At 38.2% G+C, this 16197-nt stretch overlaps 1 protein-coding gene and 1 long non-coding RNA gene across 15 annotated transcripts in view; one reads left to right on the top strand and one right to left on the bottom strand.

The window, feature by feature from the left end:
• LOC147834393 (uncharacterized) overlaps nucleotides 1-16197 on the bottom strand; it is a 529770-nt gene that overhangs the window by 213030 nt on the left and 300543 nt on the right. The gene's annotated exons all lie outside the window — the stretch shown is intronic.
• jmjd1cb (jumonji domain containing 1Cb) overlaps nucleotides 1-16197 on the top strand; it is a 231102-nt gene that overhangs the window by 79607 nt on the left and 135298 nt on the right. For all 12 annotated transcript variants that reach the window (XM_087275822.1, XM_087275820.1, XM_087275821.1 and 9 more), the window contains exon 2: nucleotides 9696-9860. In XM_087275822.1, coding sequence (XP_087131948.1) covers nucleotides 9696-9860 — 165 coding nt within the window. The remainder of the gene's footprint in view (nucleotides 1-9695; nucleotides 9861-16197) is intronic.

Here is a 16197-nt window from a genome sequence, read left to right as displayed (position 1 = left end):
GAAATCCTGATTGCAACAGAGAAATACTGTAGACTGTAACACTGTAAGCAGATATCTCTGTAGATGGATGGCATTTCATGTCACCTTCAGCCTTATAATCTTAAAGTGTGAGCAAAAATTAGCAGTTTTGTCATCACTTTAGACAGAGTCGTTCAAACACTAGCTTCTGCTGTTTTGATGTCAGCTGCAGATGTGAATGAATGGCGGAAGAAAGTAGTTCCTAATACAAAAGGCGTTTAGACTCTCTGTGTTTGATTTTCTTTTTTATGTACAAGATTGTGCCGTCAAACTGTTGTATAAACGCAATATCACACTCGTAGCTGGGCGCTAAGGGGCGCGTGTCTGCGGCCTCTTGCCAATGCACGCCTGGGAGGCTGTCTGTGACCACCTGAGGGCGCTGTAGTGCACCAGGACTCAGTTGGCACTACAGCGTCCCAGAAAGACTACATTTCCATACATACCACGCACAATCAACGGTAACAGAACAAATGTGATGACAGGTCAGTGTATAAGTTCCGGTGTATGTGCGTGATATGTATGGAAATGTAGTCTTTCTGGGATGCTGAGTCCTGGTGCACTACAGCGCCCTCAGGTGGTCACTGACGGATGTGACATTGCCCCAAGTGCATGTTTCAATCATAGTAGTATGTGTGGCGAGAAATTTGTGCGGAACTGTATTTATTTACTGAAAACACATGAGCTGCATGCACGTAAATCAACACAGTGTCATGTTTTACTCTGAAACATGTATTGCTCACCTTGCCGTCCTTGACTTTTTCAATTTGCACTAAGCTCTATCAGTTTTATTTAGGATTAATTGTTCAGTTAAGGTTAATTTCTAAAGTACGGCTTTATTGGAGCTTTTTTATATCCAGAACTTCAGGCCTACAGGTCATAGCCTGAATAACCATCATAAGATATAACACACACACATACACTCATGCTGGCCCTCTGCCCCATGTCAATTTTTAATGAGAGTGAATTTTTCATCTAGCCAGCGGCAGAGACTGAACTGAGGGTGGGTTCAGCAGAAACACAATATGAAGTTAATGTTTCATTCGGAGACCGAGAGAGAGAGGGCGAATGAGGGAAGTCGTCCTCCACGATCCCTGCAGTGAAGGGGATTATGGGACTGAGGGGGCAGCAGGATTGGGGGAAGGGAGAGCAGAATCCATCGGTCACGTGTTTCACTACAGGAATGAAGGCCGGACTTTACATGCCTGCACACACACACATATACACACAGACAAAGAGGCGGCGTCACAAAATGTAGTAAGCTGTCCACTTGCAGAACCATTTTTGGGCATCACAGACTGTTTCATATGTTTTATTATTAATTTGGGAGGAGATTTTGTTTCTGTTATTATGTTTGCTGATGGATCATGCAGATTTAGACAGAGTTAATGAATAGGTTTACTTGCTGTACTGATCCAGGCCTACTAATACATAGGCTGTCGGTCGTCTCCGGTATTGTGGGCATTATGGGCAGTCATGTGATTTGGTGTGCAGAGATACATGCATCACATGAGGTCAGATGACCAAGCATCAATATTAACCCTTTAAATACTCCAGCTGACTATCCTGTGTGAGTTTTTTTTGGTGACTGTTACTTGTAATCCATTGCGCTGCAAAGTTCCTACGGCAATGCATCAAATTTATCACATGACCCACCAGCCCCAATATTCTATGTATCTTTTCTTTAATATTGACAAATCTTCTTATTATATTGCAAAATTTCTGATACACCTATTCTCAAATATGTGATAGAACAGATATTTTGTCTTTTAAACAGCTTAATAATGATCGTATTATTGGTTATATGACGGTTAATGGGCGTTGTTGCTAGAAGGGAGACAGCTGCGATTGGAATTTAGCGGGAAATATTTATGTTATTTATTAAATTATGCATTAATTATATTTTATTAGCATTTACCGCTACGTTTATCACTACCACTAAGTGCTGTGTATCTCTATCGGTATCTCGGTGTGCACCGACAGATTAAAATTTTAGTAGTTTATTACATGTGCTCTGATAGTTCTAATCACACCGGTGTGATCGTACACGTGAAAAGGTTAAAATAGTGTAATTGGAAGAGCTAACAAGCAGTACTTTAAAATGCACATTTTTACAGTACTCCTGAATCTACTTACAAATGCATGTGCTGGTTAGTATACAGTATTGCCTATACGGAGATGCAAAGTGAAAATACAGTATTTAATCTTCAATCACACTTTGGACAGGATTAGATTTCTTTGAGTAGTACTAACTTGCTGTTTGTTTATAGCTGGGGATGGGGGAGGGTGTCTTTGACTTGCAACAAGGGCTGTTGCTATTGCAACGAGGGCAGTAACCATTAAGTTGTAATCATTGTTCTAATTTATTGAGATAAGGATAGTGTACAAAAAGTTGAAAAGTAGTTTTTACCAAAAGTAAACTTTCTGGAAAAGTTCCACTCTGCTATTAAACACATTTTGAGCTCTTTTGTTTTGTGGTGAATACGTATTATTTGATGAGAGTAATCAGAGGCTCTGCCGCCATTGGTAAGGAAATATTCTCTGTTTTATTAATTTTTTTCTGTCCTTAAGTGTAATTCCAATTATGTTTAATAGTTGTTCAGTATTATAGAGCTACATGTTTTAAAGCAGTCTGATGTGTTAAAGGGATAGTTCACACAGATTTCTAAAAAACATTCATGTCATCATTTATTATTTGTTTGAGTTTTGTCTTCTGTTGAACACAAAGGAAGTTACTTTGAAATATGTTGGAAATCTACAGCTATTGACTTTCATTTCTGTTTTTGGAAGTCATTGGTTTGTACATTTTTTTAAAATATATTTTGTGTTCAACAGAAAAAGGAAACTCATAAAGGTTTGTAACCACATGCGGGTGAGTACATGATGAGTACATTTCATTTTGGGTGAACTATCCCATTCATTCATTCTTTTTCTTATCGGCTCAGTTCTATTAATAATCACAGGTCACCACAGCGGAATGAATCACCAACTTATCCAGCATATGTTTTACGGAGCGGATGCCCTTCCAGCTGCAACCCATCTCTAGGAAACATCCATACACACTCATTCACACCTATACAATATGGACAATTTAGCCTACCCAATTCACCTGTAAAGCATGTCTTTGGACTGTGGCGGAAACCGGAGCACCCGGAGGAAACCCACATGAACACAGGGAGAACATGGAAACTCCACGCAGAAACGCCAACTGACCCAGCCAAGGCTCGAACCAGCGACCTTCTTGCTGTGAGGTGACAGCACTACCTACTGCGCCACTGCATCGCTGTGGATTCTTTAAGTGATATATAAATAAACATGACATGACTTTAGTTGTGTTTACTCACTGCTTTAATTTTAGTTGCAAGTCGTTTGGTGATTGAGAGGACATATTTATATATTTTCTCTTACAGTATGCCTCTAAGGCAGAGATGCCCAAAGTTGGTCCATGGTTGATTTGGCCCATAGTCACATCTGAGAAGAGAAGGAAAATGACAGCTATTTATTTATATCGATTTAGCACATATTTTCATTTCTGATTTAATTTAACATTTTGTTTGTTTTGTCGTTAAGCTTCAAAAAAGCTAGCTGAAATTAAATGTTGCAATTAAATGTTGTAAATGAATCAGATTGTTAATTTAATATTTTAATGTAAATACTAAGCGAAGCATTGGCGCAGTAGGTAGTGCTGTCGCCTCACAGCAAGAAGGTTGCTGGGTCGCTGGTTTGAGCCTTGGCACAGTTGGCGTTTCTGTTTGTAGTTTGCATGTTCTCCCTGCGTTCTTGTGGGTTTCCTCCAGGTGCTCCGGTTTCCCCCACAGTTCAAAGACATGCAGTCTAGGTGAATTAGGTAGGCTAAATCGTCCGTTGTGTATGAGTGTGTGTGTGAATGTGTGTGTGGACGTTTCCCAGAGATGGGTTGCAGCTGGAAGGACATCCGCTACTTAAAAACTTGCTGGATAAGTTGGCGGTTCATTCTGCTGTGGCGACCTCGGATTAATAAAGGGACTAAGTTGGCAAGAAAATGATTGAAGGAATGCAAATACTGTCAATTGACAGATAGAGGAGAATGCACAAGACCTCGGCAACTTGACTAGTGTATACAACATTGATCTCTATTGTGTTATGACATTAATTATTTATTTTTATTGTAATAATTTCATTAGAAGATGTAATTAATTTGGTAATATGATAAGTTATTTTTGCTATTTATTTTTAAATATTAGAATATCATCCATGACAATTTTAATAAAATACAGTTTGCTATATTTACCTTCGGCCCATAACCCTCAATTAAGTTTGGTTTTTGTCCCTTCATAAGAAAATGTCTGGGGACTTCTGCTCAAAGGTATATCCAACTTCATTTAGCTCTAAATGAAGAAAGAAATTATCTTTCTTGTATCTCTAAATAGGAATCTTAACAATGACTGCACTAAATTGTGAGAATGACTGAGAACATTTTCTGTACAGCTCAGTAAAAACAAAACAGACAGTCAGAATTGATGTCAAAACAGACAGATGTCAAAATTGCAAAGTGCACATGGTAAACACTCTATTATTGTCTGTTGGTGTTGATCAGAAGTGTCCAAACTCTGTCCTGGAGGGCTGGTGTCCTGCTGAGTTTAGCCCCAGCTTGCCTCAACACACCTGTGAGGAGGTTTCTAGTATATCTATTTTGAACTTGGTTTGCTGGTTCAGGTGTGTTTGATTAGGGTTGGAGCTAAACTCTCCAGGACACCGGCCCTTCAGGACTGAGCTTGGACACCCCTGGTGTAGATGCTTATATGGTGATCAGTCTTGGTGTGAAGAAAGACTGGTAACTCTATAAGTATACCAAATAGCCTTAAAATAGCATAGTGACCTGCAAATGACTAGATTCAAAGTTGCTTTTCTACAGTCCAACTCAAATCGTTATAGTATTAAATTGTTTAATGTTTTTTCATTTGCTGGTCATTGAGTTACTCTAGGGGAAATATTCCTGTAAAATCTGCACTGAGATGTTTGTTGATCTGAGTAATGAAAGAGGATGTTGCTTCAAGCAATACTTTTAAAATCTGCAGTTTTCTTTAGCTTAACCTGCACATAACTGGAGGGGTCCAGATGTGAAATGTGTCCTGACAGGTCTGTTCTTCACTCGCTCCCGTCCAAACAAACACACACACACACACACACACACACACACACACACACGCACACACGCACACACGCACACACGCACACACGCACACACGCACACACACACACACACACACACACACACACACACACACACACTCACACACACACACATTAGAGCCTTCTCAACCTCAGTCATGGTGAGAAAACCACAACAGGCAGAGTCAGTGAATCATTTCTGGTATGAATCCACATTATGAAACCCCGCTCCTGTTACTGCACGTTGCTCAGCACTGGGGTTGTGCAATGTGCTCTCGGGCTGACTCACATACACACACACACACACACACTGATGATTCCCACAGGCCTCAGCACTAGATCTGTGAGCATTTCAGATCATTAGCTGGGCATTTTCTCGACGCACTTAAAAAAAAAAAAAGATTAGTCAACAGATGGATGTTGTCCAGTGGAGGAACTGTTTTTCCAGTTGGAATGCAGGTTAAGAAATTGTGCCAAACCTTCAGTGCGGCTTATTTTTTGGAAACCAGTTCTCCAGCCTATCACGCTACACCCGCTTTACGCTCACATGTGGCAAAAGAACAGACCAAAAACATGCTGTCGTTATGACACGCTGCATATGTCGAAAACATCCGACAGCTCAAACACATGTTCTCCCTCTTGTCTCAGTGTCTCACAAACACACAAACGTCAAGCTCCACTTTGACTCACATGGCTGTGGGTTGTTTCATAGCTAAGGATAACAGCAGGAACAAGGCGAGGAATGCTGGACATTCAGCGCGTCTGGAGTGAACACATCTGTCCATGAAATCACAGCAGAATTTAAGGCCACTGAGCTTTAATGTCTGTGAATAAGCATTTTTTTTAAAGATTAATTTATCAGATTTTTTAACAGCTAAACAAATAAGAGTAAAAGAGAAAAGACAGTATAAATATATAAAATATATATGTAACAGTACAAATTTGATAAAAAAAAAATTATAAATAGACCACACTATAATCCATATATTGTACAACAAGCAATATATGATGTGGATAGTAACTGTGACAAATGAAGCATGTAATAATATTTATACCCAGGGCTTTACATTAACACCCGCCAACCCGCCAAATGCCGGTAGATTTCAGCTTTGGCGGGTAAGACAGCCGCTCCCACCAGCCACTGTGGCAGATTGGAAATAATTTTTACATTGTAGTTTTCTTAAAGCAGGGTTCGACAATAAGGATGGCCCAATATACGTGCAATTGTGATCTTAGAATCGAGAAACAGCACGACTGAAAACAATAATTGTGTTCGCTTGAGACAAAGCAGGTGAATACCATATGACAGGATTATTACTCGCGCGCACAGGTGATGCGATGCGCTCCCATTTACTTGCGATTTTTTCCCGTTCACTTGCGATCGGTTCTATTTGAAAAAGACTAGACAAAAAACGATGCTCGTGTACCCACAGTCCTGCTGCTTTTAAGAGTTTAAGATTGAAAAATATATATATTTGTAAGCAACAGCAACAGTCACTGCTTTTGTTTTAATATTCTCAGGCATGTGATCATCTTTCAATATCACTCGTGGTATGTTTTTACCTGCTTTCTTTTGCTTACAGTTATTTTTGTTAATATAGTTTAATTATCATCCTTTACAATAACATTTCTTTAATATGAGATTAACCAACCATTTGTGTGTAGTAACTGCTGATCTGGGACAACACAACATCTAAATCAAGTCATTTTAGCATGTCAAAGTCACATTTATTCATATAAAATATATTTTCCAAACAACAAAATTGTGGCTAGTGAAAATGGCAAGTAGCTAGTAATGTTGGAAATCTACTTGCCACAGTGGCTGGTGATCAAAAAAGTTTAATGTAAAGGCCTGTTTACACCTGTTAACCCTCCTGTTTTTCCCGACATTCTCCCATATTTTATAGTTCTATCCCACTAAAGCATGAGACAATAATATATTAAAGTGAAAACGCAGGGGGATGGCATATTCTTCTTGTGGTTTTACTTCAAGAAATGGTTGTATGCTTGTGTTATATCAGCACTAGTACTTAACTGGACGGTACACGTTGAAACTTCCTAAACTCTTTTGTATGTTGCGCCAGTCCTGCGTCCTCATCATTTGCATGTTTATAAGGGGATTTTTAGACATCTACATTGTTTGCTTTGTTCCAAAAATAGAGATTTAATTAGCTACAATGTCACAATTTCTTCTTGTTACGGTTGCTTTCACAGAGTAACATTTTAAAGCATACCTAAATGTGTTTCTGCAAGTCACATGAGAGTACATCTGCCCTCTCATTGGTCAGAACGCACCCATTTACGTTCCTCTGCATCATCCATCAAGATGGATTGACAAGTTCACTGTGCAGGTTTTTGTGGAGCTGGTGTTACACATGCATTAAGTTATGTAGCCATCATTCCTGGTCTCACTGATAATATTAATATGTTAAATGTTATATTTAATTGATAATACTTTCATGAAGAAGTGCACTCGAAACAATTTAAAAGGAGCTTTCAATTGCAATAACTCTTATAATCGGACATGGCTGCTTTTAATGTAACAAATGATCATTTTTCTCGTTTCATTGATCTGTTGGGTCTGAGTGCTTTTTCACCTCAATCGATTGCCTCTAGAGTTTGTTTTCAGTCAGGGTGAAGTCCGTCTCGTTTAGGTATTCTCAGGACGAACATTTTGGTACAGATCTATGTACAGCTGGGGTTTACATCATGCCTCAAACAGACAAACAAGCTAAAACAGCACAATGTTCTGAAAGAAATGCTTGAAACGTGGTGCATTTTAAACATTCAAGCCATTTTGTACTGTTCACCAAATGCACTTCTCCTTTGAATCTTCCTGAGTAGTGGTCAAAATGTCCATCTTGTGTGTCTTTGTCCTTGCTGCTGTAATTATTTTTATTTTAACTTTATTACTGACTTGTCTTTGCAATAACATTGTTTAATAAAACTTTATTAATTTACTTCTTAATTACTTGTTTAGTATTTACTAGGGGTATGACGAGATCCTTTCTCCACGAGACAAGACGAGATTTTTTTACTATTTTTTGAAATCCTCAATGATGAAGTATATGAATGGAAGAAAATTGTATTCAACTGAAAAAATATTGCAAAATTCAAAACTATTTAGGTGCTTTTTATAAATTCTACTTGTAATTAATGTTATTTTACTTCTATTTGAATGAATTCTATGTTGTAAAGGGCATGCAAACACGGGAAAATATTTGCTCATATATGAATGGAAAATATATTTTTATTCAACTGAAAAAATATCACAAAATGCAAAACTATTTAGGTGCTTTTATAAATTCAACTCGTAATGAATGTTATTTTATTTCTATTTTAATGACTTATGGCGTACAGGACATGCAAACACTGCAAAATATTTAGCTATAAACACACTACTGGCTGGACAAACTCTTGAGCTTCATGATGCGAGAATGAAAATAAGGACTGATAGGGGAGAGTTGTTTTAATCGGCTTTCACCTTAACCGTGATTTAGTCTCACGAGATCTTTTAGCCGAAGTTCTCTTCACACCCCTTGTATTTACTATTAGTATTTCTGTGGTATTGAACATTACTTTGGTTACATGAGTCAAAATCAATGTCAGTTATTATTATGTTTGTTTAATTTTAACGATTAATTTTGGTGAATCCAGTATAAATTTTTGCAAGGCAATTAATGTGTTAAACTTTTTCTTTTTTCACAGTGTTCTTGTTGCTGTGTGATTATATGTTTAAGTACTAAGTAATAATAGGGAAGGCAGTGGCATCTAATTATTCATAATTTACAATCATTAGTTCAAAACTCACATGTAACTTGTGCAACAGAGGCATAAAATAAAGTGTGAAAATCTCTTGCAGTCTAAAAACATTCAGCACTGAACTATACTAACAGCATACACACAATGTCAGAATCGATTTCACCTTGTTTTGATTTTGGCGTCACATAATGACAGGTCACACAAATTGTCTGATAAACATCGGCTGTTCTTCAAAATGTCAGCAACAAACAACATCACAGTTAAAATGGTATGCCAATTACAACATGATACACATAGCCTGTCCTGGCACAGCACTTGCCCTGGGCTACTGCCCAATCTGAATGCTTATTAGAGTTCAGTGCAATGGGTAACTTTTATACGAATCTTGTGCAAGGTCTTAACCATGTTTTAAATCGTTGTTTCCTCACCAGTTATAAGCTGGGGGACATTGAGTATGTTTACATGGAAGACAATAATATGATTAAGAGTCTACCATGTAAACAGAGATTACCTTAATCCAGGTGTTCCCAAACTTTTTAGGCCGCAACCCCCAAAATAATAATGCCAGTGACTAAATTAACCGAAATGAGCATCCCTAGTTCAGACACAGATAATAAGTAAAACGGAAATAATTATTGATTTCTTGTGCCGCACGGTACCAATTGATCCACGGCTTGGGGGTTGGGGACCACTAATTCATAGGACTAGAGCTCGAGACTACTACTGTAATCGTCCATTGACCTGTTTTGTTTTTGCTCTCAATGCAGGTTTACGTGGAGTTTGACGACCTGGAGTGGGATAAGCGCGAGTGGGTCAAGGTCTACGAAGACTTCCAGATCTTTCTGCTGGAACATCAGCTGGTTTGGGCCAAAAGAAAAGAAGGTGCCCAGCTGCAGGGAACAAAAGCCAAGCAGATCCAGTGGCCAGCTCTGGTGAGTCATTCCTCCCAAGGTTTTTTTTTTATTGTTTTATTTTTTCGGAGTCAGGGATGCGCTGAGCTGCAGCTGTGGAGTATTTCAAGCTGGAACAATAGCTCTGCGGAGGCAATACGACGGGATCCTTTATGTGGCTGAGATGATTTCGGGTTTGGATGTCTTTCAGATCAATGGCTCACGTCTGACAATAAGATCATTATTTGTTTCGAAAGACAGAGGGTTTTGACGTCCTTTTAAAGAGAGGGAAAGGCAAGCAAGAGCAAGAGATTGTAAATGTTTCACGGCTCGCACTGTTTTGATTATGTAACGTGAGCAGCAGCACAGCGCCATCTGGGTAATGCGCACTCCATAGAAAAGTTCAAAGAGAAATCCTAGTGTTGGAAGGTTTGCACACACACACACACATGCACAAGCTGACGACCCAGCATGTGTCATGTTTCTCCTACTCTCACCCAGAACTCGTGAGCGGCCTGTAAGTCCCTCGCTGAGCAACAAGGAAGTCTTTCAAATCCATGACGCATATGCTACTGTAATTAGATGTGTGTGTGTTTTAGTCATATATTGGCTTGTTAGTTCTGTTAGTTAGTTCTGTTTTGGCGTACTCAATTCAATTCATCTTTATTTCTATAGCGCTTTTACAATGTAGATTGTGTCAAAGCAGCTTTACATTCTAGTAAATTGAAACTGTGCCAGTCCAGTTTTCAGAGTTAAAGGTTCAGGACACCCTAGAGAACTTTGTTTTTTATTTTAACAGATTTGTTTGTGTTGAACATCAGTTAAGACAATGTTAGCACCTGTCAGCTTTAATTGTGGGGAAAACTGGATAATTTTGAGCTTTTGTCAGCTAATTTCAGCTTCCGGGTTTAAAATGATTTTTTGGGGCGGGATCAAAATCGGAGACGTAGCGCAGTACTGCAAGTGCAATGATGACGCGTCGGTTTCTCATTATTATTCATAGCGGAGTTTTCTTATCCTATGAGAAGAGCCGGCTGCTTAATTATTCATGAGACCTGCCAGAGTTAAGCCCGAGCTGTGAGACACGTCACGGACCCACGGCACGGGCACACAGTATTTAGCCGTTCATGAAGGCTCATATGCGTTTGTTTCCATGATCCACGCGGTTTGTTGCATGTTTTCCCCCGCGATCTTGTCAGGGCCGATCATACAGCAAAGCTGTGTGTGTGCTGCTAGCATTTTTGTCGCAAGAGCAGCACGAGAATTAGAGAATGGCGGACACTGTCTTTTATCAGGAGTTTGTTCGTTCGTTTGCCTAAATCCTCCAGATTACCAGCAGCAGGGCTAATGGTTAAAATAGACACGTCAGGAGACCTGCTGGATACGGGGATCGAGGGAGAAGTCCTCATTTATAGGGTTTACATGAACACACTTATCTTTATAATGATATAAATTGTGGTTATGTGTATATGAAATTACGAATAACAAATGTAGCAGGGCATTAAATCACTGTTCATTTCTTTGCATTTTAACTTTGTAAACTATAAACTCATGCGTCTCCTCAAGGTTTGTCTCATTTTGTGAGCTAGCTTCATTCGCTCACGTTCTCCCCTGCTGGCCACGCCCACTCCTACCCGATGCTCGCGGAGCTCCACGCCCATTAATCATGCATCTTTTGAAAAATTCTGAAGTAGACTTTAACCGAAAGTGGGGGGTGTCATGGCCCTTTAAAGTTCAGTGTAAATATTGTGTTGGTGAAAGTGTGTTTTAGCACATTTGACAGCTGTATGACTGCATTCACAGTACAGACTTCATTATAACGCTATTTAAACTTTAACTAAAATTGTTATTGTGTAGGGGTGAAGCACGTGTAGGCTAAGTTAATAAATGGCCTTTGTTCATGCTGCAGTGTTTCCTGTGGCGGCAGGTCTTTTGCACAAATCTTCCAACTACCTATGATGTTATTTCAATGACAAATGTCATTATTACAAGCGCAATATTACAAGTCGAAATGAACAGAATTAATGATGGGCTAAAAATCTGCAGAATTCTGTGCGCGCAGATTCCGTGTGGGCCTAGTCATAGTTCTTACCATAATGTATATTTTAGCACAGATAGACCTAATCAGCACCCTGTAGTTGAATTATCTGTTGTTTTTGTTATGCTCCATTCGTTTTCAGAAGGATTGAACTAGAGCGAGATATGATATAGTTAAAAGACTGTTGACAACAGCTGATTTTCAGAGAAAACACAAGCATGCATTGTGCTTTATAAAAATGATTCTTATATTATTGTGCTATTTTTTTAAAGCAGCAATCATTTTTCATTGATTTGGTTTTCGTTCTTTACACTATTTTCACTCCGGCTTTTTTACAGTTGTCAAACAACTTAATAACCTAATTATGTGACTCTACGCCTGACCAAACAGCAATTTACCCACACGTCTCGCGTGATTGTGCTGTTCTCTAGTCTCCCTTTGACAGCTGTTATTTTGCTGTCGTCTTTCCCTCTTTTAAGTTTCCCGTGTCCCTCGCTTGCACACAATTGCCTTCACGGCTCTATTATTTATGGCTGCCATTGGAGGAGAGTTTACTGCCAAGCAGATATCCTTACTCAGCACTGTTTTCGCAGCACACTTTGGCCTTTCTTCTGTAGGTCTGTTGATATATGTGCTTCAGCTCCAGCTTAGCTGATTGTTTTCTCCAATGTTCAGATTGAGCACAGCAGATCTTTCAGCTGAATGTGACTTGGGCCGGTTTCTCTCCTCAAACATGTGGTGTGTGAGCAGTTTAGTCTATTTTGTGAACGATTTTGTTTTTCCTCTAGATGAGTCAGCCGTAAAGACTGACAAATCATTTTCTAACATTCGAGTTATTGTTTTGTACCGGTCTAACGACTCTGGTTTAAATTTGACTCACTGTCTGAACCACAAGTTTTTACTTTCAGTCCTGTCAGTCTCTGAACATAAGTGACAATTGCTATTGTGTCATTAATGATGTTATGTGGAATATTGTTATGTATATTGTGTTGAATTTAAAGTGACAGTCACCAAAATGGCATGATTGGGATCACAGCCTAAAAAAGGCAGTTTCGCAGAGTTTATTTGTGTGACATTTTGAGCTGAAACTTTACACACTCTAGGGACTTATTTGACATCTTATAGAAATGGGTATTATAAGTCCCTTTTAAATAAATGCTAATCTTTTGAACTTTCTAATCTTTAGGGAATCTTTTAAAGGGGTGGTCCACTAGGACACCATATTTTGAACTTTAGTTGATGTGTTATGTAGCTGTGTGAACATATATACTGGGTATACTTGAAACACCCAGGCAGGTGTGTTAAGGCAAGTTGGAGCTAAACCCTGCAGGGCACCGGACCTCCAGGAACAAGACTGGTGACCCCTGGTGTATACTAAATGCTCAGTTGTTTCCTTTTTACTATGTCCTTGCTTGTGTGCTGATAGCTTGACTTTGCAGCAGATGTGATGCAGCTTGCTCTCTCTTTGGATCTGGTTATCAGTGACGAGTGCTGTTGTTGGTTCAGATGAGATTGTCTGCAAGGCCGTTATGCATTTACGACATCCTGTAAATCTCCTTTGTCAAGTGCAGTATTTTACGCGGCCATGCTGAAGTGGCCAGCTCTCCGATGGCATAATTGTATTTAGCCCTGCTTGGCCCACAGCCTCTAGGGCGATCTTTACTGCTGATAAATGCTCACAGCCAGAACCCCAATGTCTTTTCTTTGCATACAAGGGATGAAATCACTCTGCAGAAGGGAACAATGCTGTGGATTATAATCTTCAAACCCATTATTTTCATCAGCCCACATGAGTGACTTTAATAAATGGTTCGGCTGCAATGTTTTGGCTTGATAATTATGATGCGACAAGTGTGTTAAAGAGAGGCCTTACGCCGCAGAATCAACATAAAATCCTTTTTTTTTTCCGATTGCTATTGGATAGTAAGACCTAGTAATGCGTTCCCCTGATAATCTGAACTGTAAACGCTGAATTAGATTCGGGAGGTCAGATGCTGCAACACACGAGTTGTTATTTTTAGTTGTTTTGTGATGGGAACAGCTGGTGTGTTGATAAGGCATAGTGATTGGTTTAGTGCTGCTCATGTGACACAGCAACAGATCAACAAACATACCATTATATGCGCACACTGCTTGACTGCTTTTTGTATTGTGCATTAGGCTGTTTTAATACTTCAAATGACTGAATTAACTGGATTGTCATTTTCAACAAAATCAGGCCAAAGTTCTATTGACTATTGTCAGTTTGCTTGGTTAAAACGGCTGTTGTCTGTATATGCCAATATTCAGTAATTGAGTATATCATATGCGAACTACTTGATACAGAAGTATAAATTGGCCTTTAGTGTGGTTTCATATTGTAAAAAGCTGCAATTTAGTTAAATGGAAAGCCCACACAGCACTGTTGATGGTCTTGTGTTTTCAGTTAAATGCACATTTGGTAAAGCAATATGCTTTATTTTCAGGATCATGAAATTTCCGATATTTTTTCTAAATAAAATAGAAACTCAAAGGTCTTTAACACTGCAAAAAATACTTTGCTCGCGGCTTATTTTGGTAATAATTCTTAAATCAAGAAGCATTTTCTAGACGAGATTTTGGGGTAAGCAAAATGAACTTATTTCAAAGCAAGAGAAGATTAATTCGTGTAACCCATCTCCTGACATTTTATTCTACCCATCAGATTATGCTACCAACACTCTATTGAAATGGTTCTGAGGTTGGGTTTAGGGATTAGGTAGGTTAGGATGATATTACAGCTTTATATCACACTACTCCACATTAAAATTTACACTGGTAGCAAAATCCGATGGGTCATCAAAATTTGCTTCCTACTTTTTAAATAGGGGGTAGGACAAATTGACAGAACTCCCATTGGCAGATTATTTAGATTATTTTAAGGACAAACTCTAAAAATTTGTTCTTATTTCTGAAAACAAGACTTTTTTTTTTTACTTAAAAGGCTTTTTGATTTAATCATTTTACATATGTGGACTAAGAAAAGCATTTTTGCAGTGCAACCCTCTCTCTTTTTTATTAATATAATTTTTTTATTACAATAATAACATCTTGAAAGTGGCCATAGATTTTTTTTTAAATGTGCTGCATTTTTTTTACTCACAACACATGCGAATAGAACAGAACTTGGAAATGTTTGAAGGGGACCCAAAAACGTGACGGACCTGGCTATTTAGGTTATTTAGGCAATATTAGGCAATAATATTTTTAATATTTAGGCAATAATATACAAAAGACAAGGGAATCTTGTAATCAGGATGTTAAAATAAACAAAGAACTCACCTTTAAAAGATCACCTACAATTTCATTGAGCAATAGTCACGGCACAATAAACAAATCCCAGCTGGGGTATAGGCATGGGATGATAACCGGCCTCAAGTATACTGCGGTTTGGAAAATCAAGGTTTTAAAAACCATCAAAATTTTCTGTAATATCGTTCCTACGGTATATGCTTTTGTTTTTTAAGACTATTTTATTTACTTTTTAGGGCAACAGTATCTCCAAATCAAAAGCTACAGGTCAGCCCAAGATTCAGCAAACATTTTAAAGTTTAAAAATCCTTTATAAACCAACATACAAGTGTACTATAGATATGCACAGTGCAGTGGTTTACTTTATATTCAAAGAAAAGAAAGAGAGCCAAAGATGCCTTTTCAAGTTGTAAAGAAATCTGTTTTTGAAACTAATGAAGATAGCTGAAGTAAATTATTCATTTTAATTATTCGGCCTGACCAAGGCTTTTACTGTGCCAAAATATTTGAAATGTTTCTATTGTGTTCAATGGGGGAAAAATGCAGTTCGTCTTCTTAATTTGTTTGTGTTAAGAACATTTGCAGCACGTTTTCTTATTGTGTTACATGCTGTCAAACAGATGAAGATCTTGTTTTATTTTGCCTGTGTTTTTGCAATTGCGAGTGTTTTCTTATATCGCAGCTAATTAAGCTCTCTCGGCCACCACAGTAATCCTGTCAAGTAAAGTAATTAAAAGGATAGTTCACCCAAAATTAAAAGTTCTGTCATTTACTCACCCTTCTCTTTTTTTAAACCTTATAGATTTTCTTTCCTTTATAGTCAGATATTTTAAAGAATGTTTGAAACCTGTAACCATTAACTTCCTCAGGAAAAGCAAATACTATGGAAGTCAATGGTTACCAGTTTGTGCATTCTTCAATATGCTGTGCTCAAAAGTACTAAAACTGGTATAGAACAAATAAAGACTGAGTAAATGCTGACAGAATTTCCATTTCTGAGTGAATCATCTTTTTAAAACAAGAAGTGTGTTAATTTTTATATTACAATACAGTTTAGTATTGTAATATAAT

This window comes from Danio rerio, chromosome 12, assembly GCF_052040795.2.
Source record: "Danio rerio strain M-AB ecotype USA chromosome 12, GRCz13ab, whole genome shotgun sequence".
Classification (NCBI taxonomy): domain Eukaryota; kingdom Metazoa; phylum Chordata; class Actinopteri; order Cypriniformes; family Danionidae; genus Danio; species Danio rerio.
Note: the sequence above shows the minus strand (reverse complement) of the source record. Positions and strands in the feature narration are given on the sequence as shown.